The following is a 13,513-nucleotide window of genomic DNA, read 5'->3' as shown; positions in this document are numbered from 1 at the left end:
GCATACTGTATGTGTTGCAGTCCTTTTGCTTATTATTATTCATAAATCCATTTTTCATCCTCCCTCTGATCTCTGTTCTAATGTCCCTGTCCCTCAGCTACAAAAGCATGGCCGCTTTGCTGCCCTCTTGCTCAAAAGTATCACATTCTCCTTGGTCACCATCCATATTGGCTGAAAATACAGTTGTAAATCAAAAAGGAGACTTGTTTGTAGATGGGTTACCTAGAATGAACCAGGAATTCAGTGTTCTCCCCGTCTGCAAGAAAGCACATGAAGGAGAAGAGGCTAATGTCGACAGTTCTCCATCTGTTCCCAGCATGATGCATCTTCTTCCAGCCTGTCCGAAAGCTGCTTTTGTACCTGGAATGCCATCTATTAACTTTCAAGACACTAAGTGGCCTTGGGAAGGGTATGTGACGAGACTGAAAGAGTACATTCAAAAAGAGAAACCAGCAAAATGTATTCAAGATATGGATTGCTTATTGTATGACCGGATCCCTGTGGAAAATATGATATCACTACATTTAACTTGCCCAAGAACTGCCAGCATCCCTGGATTCCCATCTCAGCCTTACAATATGGTCAGTCTTCTACCATTATGTCCAGATGTCTCTGTAGTTCCAGGTTTTCCTTCAAGATATTCATCCACTTGCACAGATGAAATCTGGCCTAAAGAGAATTTAGTATTTTATTTTAAGAAAAGTAAAGAACAGATTTTGCCAGCATCTTCAATGAAGGTGGATTTTGAAACTGCAAGAAATGTGGTTGCATTGAGGTCATCTTGTGCTGAAGCACCCAAGATTTCAGGATTTCCATCTGCTCCAAAACCAATTACACCAAGTATGGTCAGGATTTCACCATGTTGTCCTAAAGTTTCCTGCATTGCTGGATTCCCATCTGCAAAAGAACTTGGCAGTCAAAATATTATCAAACAATGGCCATCCAACAATGAAACATCTCTTTTAATAGCACAAAAGAACCAGTCGAGTTTGCCTCAAGTTGTAAACATATTAAAAGAGGACCAGTTAACCGGGATAGTGAGCTTAGTACCATCTTGCCCAAGAAAAGCGAGGACTCCTGGCTTTCCATCTGCGCCAAAAGGAAAACAAGATACTACATTCTGTATGACAAAACTCCTTCCTTCATGTCCAACAGCCTCTTGTATCCTTGGAATATCAACTATACAAATTCCTCCAAGCACATCAGATTCACTTAAGGAGTGGCCAAAGAACATTAAACCATTTTGGATGAAGACACTAACATCTCAGCCATGTAATTTAATATGTCCATATCCAGCTCAGTATGAAGTTACAGAAAACAAATCTATTTTTAACAATATGCTGTCATTGATACCATCTTGCCCTAGAAAAGCAACAACACCTGGATTTCCTTCTGCACCGTGGCTTGTGCCTAAAACACAAATAACGTCTGGTACTCTGTCAACATGTCCTCAGACAGCTAAAACTCCAGGCTTCCCCTCTTTAGACCCAAGCAAAATTGATAAGGCTGTGGTAAATAATTGGCCTTTTAAGGAGAAAGCCTTTTTTGTGAGAAGGTGTCTGCCAATGTTCACATCTGACAGGATAAACATTTATTATCAGAACATAGAGAGTTTTAAAGAAATGTATGCTCTTTTGCCAAGTTGTCCAGTGAAAGCAAGTGTTCTCGGCTTTCCATCTGCACAAAAGCCCAAATTAATGCTTTATCTTTTCCCTTCTTGCCCAACATTTTCAAATGTGCCTGGGATGCTATCAAGTGTAATATCTGAAGTGGAATTACTGTGGCCTGAAAATGAAAGGTCATTATGGGTTAAACAATTAAGCAGAAAATGTCAATCAATGCAAGCTGTTCCACCTCAGTACAGAGAAATGAGTGATAAAGCTATCATTAGGGATATGGTAGCTTTGCGCCCAACTTGTGCAACCAGTGCTAAATTTCCCGGCTTCCCGTCTGCCCCAAGACTAAAAACTGAGAAGGCACCAGATATGGTTTCCCTCATGCCATCTTGTTCACATTTTACAAAAGTATTAGGTATGCCATCAGTTGATTTAGGATATGAAGGAATTGATTCAAGTGCATGGACTGTGGATGCAAAGCAACTGTACAGAAGGACCTCAAAGAATGAGTCTGATAAAAACTTGAATCAAACGTATGACAAGCACCTGAATTCAGACGTAAAAGACATGGCTATGATGCTGACATCCTGTGCAAAGCAGTCCAGTGTCCCTGGCTTTCCATCCACAAATTGTGAATCTCCACATATTCTTTATCAGACAAATAATAGCCAAGTGTCAATAGAAGATGTTTGCCATAAACGAGAAACTTCAAATGTGCTTGGTCCAGCAGAAATTGAAATGGACCTGTCCAGTACGAAACAGTCTGGCAGTAGTTTTGCATTAGAGAAGACCAAGGAGAATGTGAACTTTTGGGCAAGGTGTGAGGAAGGACAAAAGGGAATTCTGGAGAGGGGGTAAGTTCAGAAGTTCAGAAGTTAATTTTGTATTGCTTATCAGTGGATAGAGCATGAAATACTTTGACACTTGTTTCTAGGAAAATGCATTTCAGAATGTGGCACTCCATACCAGACATGCCACTATTTCTGACTGTTGAGGAAAGGTGAGTTTTGCAAGGAAACATAAGATAGAGTATTAATTTATTGCTTTGCCTTGCCCTAATTGCATCAGAATTTTTCCGTCTGCATAACAATTATCCACTGTTCTCTTAAAGGCATAGTTCACCCCAAAAGGAAAAATGCTGTTTCAAACCTATATGAATTTCTTATTTAGTCAGACCCTACATAGTTGACCCTTTCAATTTTTGGGTCAACCATGCCTTTAAAAATAAATGCATAATGGTGTGAAAACTAGGCACAGGAAACGATGTGTAGTGAAGACAATTTAGGCCTGCTGTAGTTGTCAAGCCCATCTGTTAGTTCATGAAGTGTTCACACGTTCATTGAAACAGTTAATTGGCTGCCAGCAAATGGAATGGCGCATGCAGTCAAATTGTCTTGAATTGTCATATGACATCTGATCATATACTTATTTTTCTCAGCTGTCAAAGCATAAGTGCTCAGATTCCACCTTCTGAAAACTATGGAGACACTCTGACTGGAAACGTGGACGTGGTTGAAGGTATATTATGGGCAGCACAAGACAGAACAGAACAGTTTGTTGACGCTTTACAGAAAGAAGAAGAGACTACACAAGATCACAATAGTCTGGTCGCTTCTACAACAAAAGATCGACCTACAGGACTGCAACAAGAGTGTGTACCAAACATGGTAGATCTTCTTCCATCATGTCCACTGTTCTCAAGAGTTTTTGGATGTCCATCTACAGCGCTGTCAAGCATATGCAAAACAGACCTAAACAACTGGCCAACTGATTTAAGTATAATTTGGGATGAGCCATGTAGATCAACAAAAAATATTTTGTTTATGCCATATTTGGACAAATCCCCTTTTGAGGCAAAAATGGTGTCCCTGACATGCACATGTCCAAATGAAGCAAGAATTCCTGGCTTTGCATCTGCTAAAAGACTCACAGAGGCCCCATGTCCATCTTGCCCAGAAACATCCATTGTTGTTGACACATCTTCACAGACCCCAGTTCCAGAAGAAAAGCATCACGAGGAGTGGCTTAGCATTGAAACATTATTATTGGAAGAACTTCCTGAGCCAATGCAAGTTTTAGACATCGATAACCCATTTGAGTATTTAGAGATCCCTGTAATGATGGTGGCCACAGTTCCATCTTCAACGCTTAATCCTGATTTCCCATCTGCACCAAACAGTGATGAAATAATTACTCAATCGTGTGATAAATTAGACATTCAAGAGTCTACAGTTGCTGATTCTAACCAAAGGGATGATTCCAAGCCTGCAAATGAAATATTAAACTTAATTTCTGAAAACGCTGCACAAATTCCAGATTCTACCCATGAAACCCAAATTGAGCCAAATATGTTGGAGCTTCTCCCATCCTGTCCGGTACTTTCTAGAATCCCTGGATGTCCGTCTCTAAGGGTCCTTGAAGGCAAGGAGTGCATTATTGATCAATCAATAATCTTTTGCAATTTACTCAAAGATAGACAGACTGGTATTTTTGATTCCACTACAGATGAAAAAACCCCACAGATTATAGCTCTGGCACCAACATGCCTACAAGCATCATGTATTCCTGGCTTTCCATCTAGACCACATCCTAAGTCACAGATGGAGCCGAACATGAAAAACATTTGTCCCTCTTGCCCAAAGGTTTCAAATATAGCTGGTTGTCCCAGCATCCAGATCCCAAAGACGTCCAATTGGCCTATGAGTACAGTCATTTTGTGGTCAAGTCAATTAAAGAAGCTCCCTGTTGTTTTGGACATGGACAAGAAATGCAAAGAAAATGGTCATAGAATGTATGCTGTGGCACCTACATGTCCATCAGGGGTCTGTATTCCAGGTTTTCCATCTGTGCCCGAACCAATAATGCTTTGCATGCTTCCAGCTTGCCCAGAGAAGTCAAATGTTATTGGATTTCCTTCTAAAAGAGAGCATTTAGATTGGTCTATTGACAAGAAAACATTGTGCAATGCATCTTTTAAAAAAGAACCCGTTGTTCTTGTTGACAGAGTAGATTGGCTCAGTGAATTAACTAAAATAATGTTTGCATTGGCTCCAACCTGTCCATCAAAGGCAAGAATACCAGGATTTCCATATGCACATAAGCGCAAAGCTACACTTCCTCCCAATATGGTTTATCTTCATCAGTGTGTTCCGAAGGCTTCAAGAATAATGGGATTCTCATCATATGAGAGAATAAACACAGGAGCATGGTTTGCAGATGAAATACCCCTGTTGGAGAGGCCATTGAGAACCAGATCAGAACTGCTTTTCCAGTGTAATTTAGCAACTCCATATGCAGAAATAGACAAATGTATTTTGCAGAGGATGTTTACACTAGTGCCCACCTGCCCGAGAGAAACATGCATACCTGGTTTTCCCTCTCTTCCTCAGGTTAAAGTGGAGGGCTTCTATCTAAGTAAAGAACCAGACATAGTCAGCATTTTGCATTCTTGCCCAATGCTTTCTTGTATCGTAGGTGTTCCTACAGTAAAACCTATGCCCATAGAAGAGTCTCAAGAAAGGATATGGTCCGGTCAGAAGCCCATATGGGTCAAACCTCTTAAAGAAAGACCAGTTTTTCTTTTAAGTTGTACAAAGGATTGTGAAGAGTATTCAAAAACTATGTTCCTGCTTACTCCTACCTGCCCTAATAAGGCCAGCAATTATGGTTTTCCATGCTCAGAAAGGCTAAAAAAAGAAGAGCATGTGATGAAATTTGTCTTGCCATCTTCCTCAGAAGCTTCATTCTCTGCAAATGATGAAATAGGTTTCAATAACCTGGCCACTGAAGTGTCATGTTCTCCAGTTGAAGCAAGGCTTCCTGATTTCCCAGATGCTTCTACATATGCAATTTTTCCATCAAGTCTACCACAAGAATACATTGAATTTGATGCCAAATTTACTCAATACATAGAATCAGAAAGGAATCAATCACTGGACATAACAGGAACTGGTAAGATACCCAACATTAGAGGGAGGCTTGAAAATTGAACAAAAAGTATTCTCAGAAATGTTAAGATTTTTTTAAATTTATTTATTTTTTAAAGATAATCCTAAAGAAAAGGGAAGTTTTCAAAAGATGCCCTTGGTTGAAGGGTGAGTTACTAGCATGTTTTTTATTTGTGTTCTGTTGCTGCATTTGCAATAGACTTTGACATTGTTTGATTTGCTTTACGTAAATGCAGACCACATTTTTTTTAGTAGGTATTTTACTTTATGGGACTTTTATGCAAGCTTGTTCATGTAAAGACAACACCCATTGTGTCATTCAAAATAATCCAATAAAACATGCCTCCACATGATTTGAATGAACTGGCTAATATATGACTTTCCTCACTAACATTATTATATCATCTCACTGTATGCTGTATCCTAAAATAACATTTTTGGATGCGTGTACATGAGAGATGCGCATGGTGCATGGGAATTGCATCACAGACCCTGCAGACTTCACTTTTAACTCGTGAACTATTCTGTATCAGTATTGAAAACCATCAGGAGAAGTTTCTTCTAGAGGAGCAACATGTCGGGGAGCAGTCCACTAGTAAAACCCATGATACCGCAGAGCCAGGAGAGACTGCTCTAATGTTAGGATGGGAGGTTTTGGAGGCAGATGATACTTCAACAGAAGAAGAAGAATCTTCTGGTCTTGTTCAGAGTATAGTTGATGTCTTTCACAGAGGGTAAGATCGAATAACATAACGGAGTGAAAACATTGAGCATGCTGGGTTGGATTTTTGTTGGAGAAAAACACTTAAAATCTATATAGGTCAATGCTTTTTATTTTTTTAAAGTTTTGTAACATTTATATAATTGTAATGAGAAATCAATAAAATGACTCTAACCATATACAAATGTTTTCTTTTGTAAGAGCAATTTATTTTAATTTACAGTAATATCATATTTTGCAGTTTATTGTTTGGAAAACCTTTTATTTTTACTTTTCACATTTTAAGTGTTGCTTTCTTTTAGTTATGAGACCGTTGCAGCAATATTGCAGCCCTCTAGCTCTGGATCGTTAACGGACGCTTTAGATCCCCTCACCAGCCTTTCATCCTCTGTGGATCCCGAGGGCAGCGGGACTTGCATAGCTAGTGGATGTTATCATTCATTGGCGGCAGCAGAGTCTGATGTGTTCGATTCTGCTGAACCCTACATGTGGCGTTTGGTTAGTGGTTGTTCAGAAACATCACTTTCATCAAAAGAATCTGAAAGCTGGTTTGTTGAAGATGAAGAATTTTGCCTAATGAGGAAGTGGCCCCCCTTGACGGAGGCTGACCTTAATGAGATAACTAAAGAAGAGGAGGATAATACATGTGTTGACTTCTTGATACAAGAGGGTACAACTTATGTTCAAGAGGAAACGTGTAATGATGAGATTGTGACAGAAAGTAAAATATTTGAGACATTAGGGGATGAGGTGTCAACCACAATATTTCAAGAGGAGGGGTGAGTTCATCAAGAGTGTTGCATTCAAACCCAACAACGACAGTCCTGCAAACAACAGCATGGCTATATTATTTTTTATTTTATTTTAGCGTGTTCCTCACATTTGCACACATTTTGCAGTGAAATGGCTGTAAAAAAAAATAATAATAAAGAATTGTCCATGTGTTTAATTCTGCTTTTTGCCCTAAAGGTGCACTGTTTCATTTTAATGCCCTAGTGGCACTAATTGGAATTGGAGAAATAATGAGTGTGGCCTAATGAGTTGTCAGCCTCCAAATCATGCCACTGGCAGACAGGAACTATTTTGAAAGAGACACAGTTTTTACTTACTGTTATATCTGCACATATAACTGGGAAGAATAAGTATTTTAAAACAACAAATACACTGCACCCTTAAAGACAATTGTTTGTTTAGCTAAGATTGTGATATCTGTGCTGTTATTACAAAATCTGCAACTTTTGTGACTTTAATTTACTTGTTGCATGTTGCAAAGGTATGCCGTTTCTGATGGCTGTAATCTAAGCTGTGGTAATGTTGCTTGATTAAAAAGAATGTATCAGTTGGCTGTGGTTTATAAGTGTGTCATTGGAAAGCAGTATTCATTACTGATCTCAAAACAAAAATAAATTTGGTGATACTGTATTTTTGTCCTTAAGGCCACAACATCATATTGTGCACGAAGTCTGTCTTTTCATCCAACGGACTAAGGATGAATTGCTGGAGGAAGAAAAAACACCTACGTCTTTACCGTTTTTAAAAAATCCTAATAACCCAAAGACTGTTGCAGAACAGACTGATGTTTCAACTTCAGAAGAACCTTTGCCACCAAAAAGGAGCAAGAGGCAGGATATTCTTCAAGAGAACGTTCTGTTATCAACACCAGTTTCCAATTCAGCTGAACCAAATGCTCAAAGTGACAACATCTGTGTCATAAAACAAACTGAACATAATTCTCAGAGTACTTCACACAATGTACAGCCAGGTACAGCCCTCACCACCATCCAAAGTTCTTCAGTGACGGCAGATGAAGGTACATCTTTAGAAACGCATGTACCTGTCCCATTTTCACGGACCAAGAAATGCGAAAGTGCTTCTTTTCCTGGTGATACTTCAGTGAAAGAAGCAGCTGAAAATGAGTTAATGGTATCCAAAATTGAGATTTGTTCACCAGCACCCAAAGAGAAGCCCAAACCCCAAGAAATGATAGCATCATGTCATAGCAACAATGAAGAAAATCTTCCCCTATTGCCTCCAAAAGTCACACAATTGTGTGCTCCTCAGAGGCGGAAGACTAAAGCTCAAACCACCATAAATGATGCCAATGAAGAGTTTGAAATAAAGAGCATGTTGTCTTCTGTCATCAGCAGTGTGTCTCAGTCTGAAGAGACAAGAAAGACCCAAGCTGGTAATGAACTGAACATAAAAGAAGATCAGGTACAGCTGGATTTGAATGTTTCGGAGATGTATGAAGTGAAAATGCGAATCAAATGCATTGATGTTCCAGTGCGAATGCCACGTCTGAAGAAACGTCTCAGTGGTTCTTTTACAGATGATCTTCCCTTCCCTTCATCTACACCTCCTTCTGAAGCAGATTCAGATAACATTGCTTTTCAAACAGAAGACCAACAGGATTCAAATCTGCCAGTGGCAATGCCACGTTCAAAGAAATGTCTCAGTGGTTCTTTTCCAGATGGTCTCCCAGCCCTTTCATCCACCCTTGTGTCTCAAGCAGATCCAGACAACATTGTTCTCCAAACAGAAGACCATCAAGATTCAACTCTGCCAGTCCCAGTGCCACGTGTAAAGAAACGTCTTAGTGGTTCTTTTCCAGATGATCTTCCAGCCCCTTCATCCACCATTGTGTCTCAAGCAGATTCAGACAATATTGTTCTCCAAACAGAAGACCATCAAGATTCAACTCTGCCAGTCCCAGTAACATGCATAAAGAAACGTCTCAGTGGTTCTTTTCCAGATGATCTTCCAGCCCCTTCATCCACCATTGTGTCTCAAGCAGATTCAGACAATATTGTTCTCCGAACAGAAGACCATCAAGAGTCAACTCTGCCAGTCCCAGTGCCACGTGTAAAGAAACGTCTTAGTGGTTCTTTTCCAGGTGATCTTCCTGCCCCTACATCCACCCTTGTTTCTCAAGCAGATTCAGACAATATTGTTCTCCAAACAGAAGACCATCAAGATTCAACTCTGCCAGTCCCAGTGCCACGTGTAAAGAAACGTCTTAGTGGTTCTTTTCCAGGTGATCTTCCTGCCCCTACATCCACCCTTGTGTCTCAAGCAGATTCAGACAATATTGTTCTCCAAACAGAAGACCATCAAGATTCAACTCTGCCAGTCCCAGTGCCACGTTTAAAGAAACGTCTCAGTGGTTCTTTTCCAGACGATCTTCCAGCCCCTTCATCCACCCTTGTGTCTCAAGCAGATTTAGACAATATTGTTCTCCAAACAGAAGACCATCAAGATTCAACTCTGCCAGTCCCAGTGCCACGTATAAAGAAACGTCTTAGTGGTTCTTTTCCAGATGATCTTCCAGCCCCTTCATCCACCCTTGTGTCTCAAGCAGATACAGACAACATTGTTTTCCAAACAGAAGACCATCAAGATTCAAGTCTGCCAGTCCCAATGCCACGTGTAAAGAAACGTCTCAGTGGTTCTTTTCCAGACGATCTTCCAGCCCCTTCATCCACCCTTGTGTCTCAAGCAGATTTAGACAATATTGTTCTCCAAACAGAAGACCATCAAGATTCAATTCTGCCAGTCCCAGTGCCACGTATAAAGAAACGTCTTAGTGGTTCTTTTCCAGATGATCTTCCAGCCCCTTCATCCACCATTGTGTCTCAAGCAGATACAGACAACATTGTTCTCCAAACAGAAGACCATCAAGATTCAACTCTCCCAGTCCCAGTACCACGTATAAAGAAACGTCTAAGTTGCTTATTTCCAGATGATCTCACTGATCCCTTGACTTGTCCACCTCCTCATGTAGATTGTCTTAACGTAGAAGTCCTTCCTCTCTCAGACAATAAACAATGTTCCGTCGAAGTGCCTATGCAGGTGAGGGCAGAATCAGGGATAAACAGCCTTGAGGATTCAACCACCACAATTGAAAAAGAACTAGAGCTAAACAAAAAGGAGTCCGGTTTAGACCTCACTGGACCGATAGTTCCTGATGTGACAGTTAACAGTGAAATACACAAGGCCGGTGCTCCACTTGGTGAACACTGTGAGGAAAATGGCGAGAAGTCTCCTGTGAAAGAGCAACAAATTGAAAAAGATCAAAGTGTTGAGGAAGAAAAGGATGCTGTACATTCTGGAGATAATGAGGTTGATTTGAGCATGGACACTTTAGATGACTCAGACGTTGTCTTAGATGTGTCTGGGTAAGTTTTGTAGGAACGACTGTTGTCCCATTTGTAGACATTACACATGCACATTTTTATTTTCTATAAGTGCTGTAACTGATCCTAGAGGTGCTCTGTCTTTTGACCAATAATGTTGGGGTTTCAAAAACAAAGCCAGTGTATGGTTAATTTAGCCTTTAAGGGTTTTAACCGTTAAGTTAAATTGTTTGTCTTTATGAAACAATTTCAAAATGTAAATAAAATAAATGAATGTATGAAAAAGATGAAGACATTAGTGCTTGTTTGTTTAATTTTGATGTCATGCTTTGTGAAACTAATTCTGAACTTATTTTTATGCTTGAAAGAGATGTATTTACATGAGTTGAATAGCTTTTGCAATATTGGTTTATTTAGATGTAGAAATCAGCAGTTTTGTTTGATGTTTCTTTTATCTAGACAAGAAGCAGCTGAAGATTCCTCAAGTTTTCCTGTTCCAGTGCCTCGCGTGAAGAAACGTTTAAGTGCCTCTTTCCCAGAAGACGGCAGCCAATCAGCTAATCAGCTTGAGGTTTCAGGAAAGGCCAATACTGAGCCCACAGTGCCTGTTCGTAATAAACGTAAACCTGCACCAGATGCCATAGACCTTCAGGGAAGTTTCACAGCCAACACTTCGCCGACCAGTGAAATAGAGGTTGTTGGATCTACTGCTTTTTATTATGTTGATTGTTACCATTGTGATATTAATGAGCAGGTGGTTAATTTGTTCTTTGTTCAAATCCAGATTACGACCTTGGTAAATTCAAGCCAGTCTCTGTTGGAATGGTGCCAAAAGGTCACACAAGGTTACAAGGGTGTGCGAATAACAAACTTCAGCACCTCGTGGAGAAACGGCCTTGCTTTCTGTGCCATCCTGCATCACTTCCATCCAGATAAAGTGTGGGTGTTTTAATGGGGAAGAAGGCATAAATGTTAAGTGGATTATGTATATTTGATCAACTCAATCTTATTCAATATCATGTTTGTTTGCTATTTTGTCTTTAGGAATTATGAAATGCTGGATCCGTATGACATTAAACGCAACAACAAGAAGGTGATCCACCCCTTTTAATATTGGATAATTACTTTTTTTCTCTCCCTGTTATCAGGAAATGGTAAAAAATAAAGATTTTTCTATTCATAGGCGTTTGATGGCTTTGCTCAACTGGGCATCTCCAGGCTGATAGAGCCCACTGACATGGTGCTGCTGGCAGTTCCCGACAGACTCATCGTGATGACGTATCTCAACCAGATCCGCACCTGTTTCATGGGCCAGGAGCTCAGTGTCATTCAGATCGAGAAGAACAGCAGCGAGTCCAGTTATGCTGTTGGTGAAAAGAGGGAGGAAACCGATCCTGAAGTCGCTGCTCGCTACTGTGCCGAAAGGCTTCAGAGCAGCGGACTCACTCTGGAGACCAATGGAAGCTTCCCTGAAAGGGAGGGAAAGGCCGGTGCTTTGGTTCCACCTCCAAGAATGAAGCGAACGCAGGGCCTGAGCCAGGCTGGAGGTTCAGGGTCTGCACAGCCTCCGGTGGCACCACCCAGAACTCACGCCTCAAAAGCTTTTTCTCACGTCAAGGATGCAGATCTTGTAAAAAAACGCAGATCGAAGCTGCGGGGAGAGTCATTGGATGAGCCCGAACCACACGAACAGCAGAGCAGTGCAGAGGTAAAACATTAAAACCTACTCTACTAGTCAAAATAAGACTTTTTTAAATGTCTTTTATGCTCACCAAGACTGCATTTATTTGATCAAAAATACAAAACATTAATATCATGAAAAATTTTAAATAAATGTTTTCTATTTGAATATATTTTAAAATTTAATCTTATCCTATGATGGCAAACCTGAATTTTTTAGCAGCCATTACTTCAGTCTACAGCAATCACATGCTTCTCCACAAATCATCAAATCTGCCTATTAGAATGATTTCTGAAGGATCGTGTGATGCTAAAGACTGGAGGAATGATGCTGAATATTCAGCTTTGACATCACAGGAATGAATTACATTTCAAAAGATACTGAAATAGAAAACATTTATTTTAAATGTTAATAATATGAGAGATAAATAAATTGTTTTTGAAACTGGGTTGTATTATGTATAGCGTACTATATATATTTTTTCCTCTTTGTGAGTAATTATTTTTCAATGATCATATAACTGATTAATCTGAATAAAAGGTATTATATAACTGAGCTGCTGTACATTATGATGTTTTTACCCAGACTGCATCAGTCCAAGCAGAAACCGAGGCAGCCAGAGGAGGTTCAGAATCCCGTAAGATTTAACTCAGAACACACCTTTCAAAGACTTTTTTACACTGTCAAATTGATAACCTAGGCTGAACATGTTTTCTGCAGAGTGTAAGAATTTCTGAAAAAAAATCTGTTTTTGTGTTGTAAACTATTGTGAAATGTTGTTGACTATGTTCTTCTGTCTTGCTTGTATTGGAAACGTAGAACTTGTTGAAGAGGCCACTGCAGGAGTCAAGCAGGTCATTCTTTGATTTTCTATTTTTGACTTGATTTTGACTTGATCTTTGACTTAAGTCTTTCATGGTTTGGTTTATACATGTTAGCTCAAAACCAATATTTGAAAAAGTTGCAAATGCATATACATGGGTTTGAGACTTGATGTGTATCTCTATTTGCAGGATATCAGTCAATATGTACTTGGTGAGATGCGGGCGCTGGAGGCTGAACAGAGGCAGATAGATCGCAGAGCAGACGTTGTGGAGAAGAAACTCAGAAGACTTATGGAATCTGGTAAGTCATTGAGTACAGTAGTTATTTTTACCAAGCAACAAATCAAAGCTCAAAATTGTATAACTGAAAAAAACATAAATCATACTGTGTGTATATATATATATACATTTCTTATTACCAATGTTAAAAAAACAACTGTGCTGTTTAAAGGTGCAGTAAGTGATTTCTGAGAAGCTCTGATGAAAGTGGATCTCACTGAGCAGCACAACACACTTGTAGCCAATCAACAGTTGCGGGCGTGTCCACTCATGATGGGGGAGGACAGAAAGTGAGCAAGAGGGAGGTTTGAA

At 39.8% G+C, this 13,513-nt stretch overlaps 1 protein-coding gene across 17 annotated transcripts in view; it reads left to right on the top strand.

The window, feature by feature from the left end:
• ehbp1l1a (EH domain binding protein 1-like 1a) overlaps positions 1–13,513 on the top strand; it is a 37,344-nt gene that overhangs the window by 19,824 nt on the left and 4,007 nt on the right. For 8 of the 17 annotated variants that reach the window (XM_077227803.1, XM_077227800.1, XM_077227809.1 and 5 more), the window contains 14 exons: positions 98–2,470; positions 2,551–2,616; positions 3,055–5,567; positions 5,662–5,710; positions 6,097–6,297; positions 6,587–7,063; positions 7,721–10,459; positions 10,877–11,111; positions 11,202–11,356; positions 11,462–11,510; positions 11,601–12,125; positions 12,684–12,735; positions 12,918–12,952; positions 13,112–13,223. In XM_077227803.1, coding sequence (XP_077083918.1) covers positions 98–2,470; positions 2,551–2,616; positions 3,055–5,567; positions 5,662–5,710; positions 6,097–6,297; positions 6,587–7,063; positions 7,721–10,459; positions 10,877–11,111; positions 11,202–11,356; positions 11,462–11,510; positions 11,601–12,125; positions 12,684–12,735; positions 12,918–12,952; positions 13,112–13,223 — 9,581 coding nt within the window. The remainder of the gene's footprint in view (positions 1–97; positions 2,471–2,550; positions 2,617–3,054; positions 5,568–5,661; positions 5,711–6,096; positions 6,298–6,586; positions 7,064–7,720; positions 10,460–10,876; positions 11,112–11,201; positions 11,357–11,461; positions 11,511–11,600; positions 12,126–12,683; positions 12,736–12,917; positions 12,953–13,111; positions 13,224–13,513) is intronic. The other 9 variants (XM_077227802.1, XM_077227810.1, XM_077227798.1 and 6 more) reach the window with 6 other exon arrangements.

The sequence above is a fragment of the Siphateles boraxobius genome, unplaced genomic scaffold (genome assembly GCF_051911475.1).
Source record: "Siphateles boraxobius isolate OS27281-9 unplaced genomic scaffold, OSU_SipBor_1 130, whole genome shotgun sequence".
Taxonomy (NCBI): Eukaryota; Metazoa; Chordata; class Actinopteri; order Cypriniformes; family Leuciscidae; genus Siphateles; species Siphateles boraxobius.
This window is presented reverse-complemented; position numbering and strand designations above follow the sequence as displayed.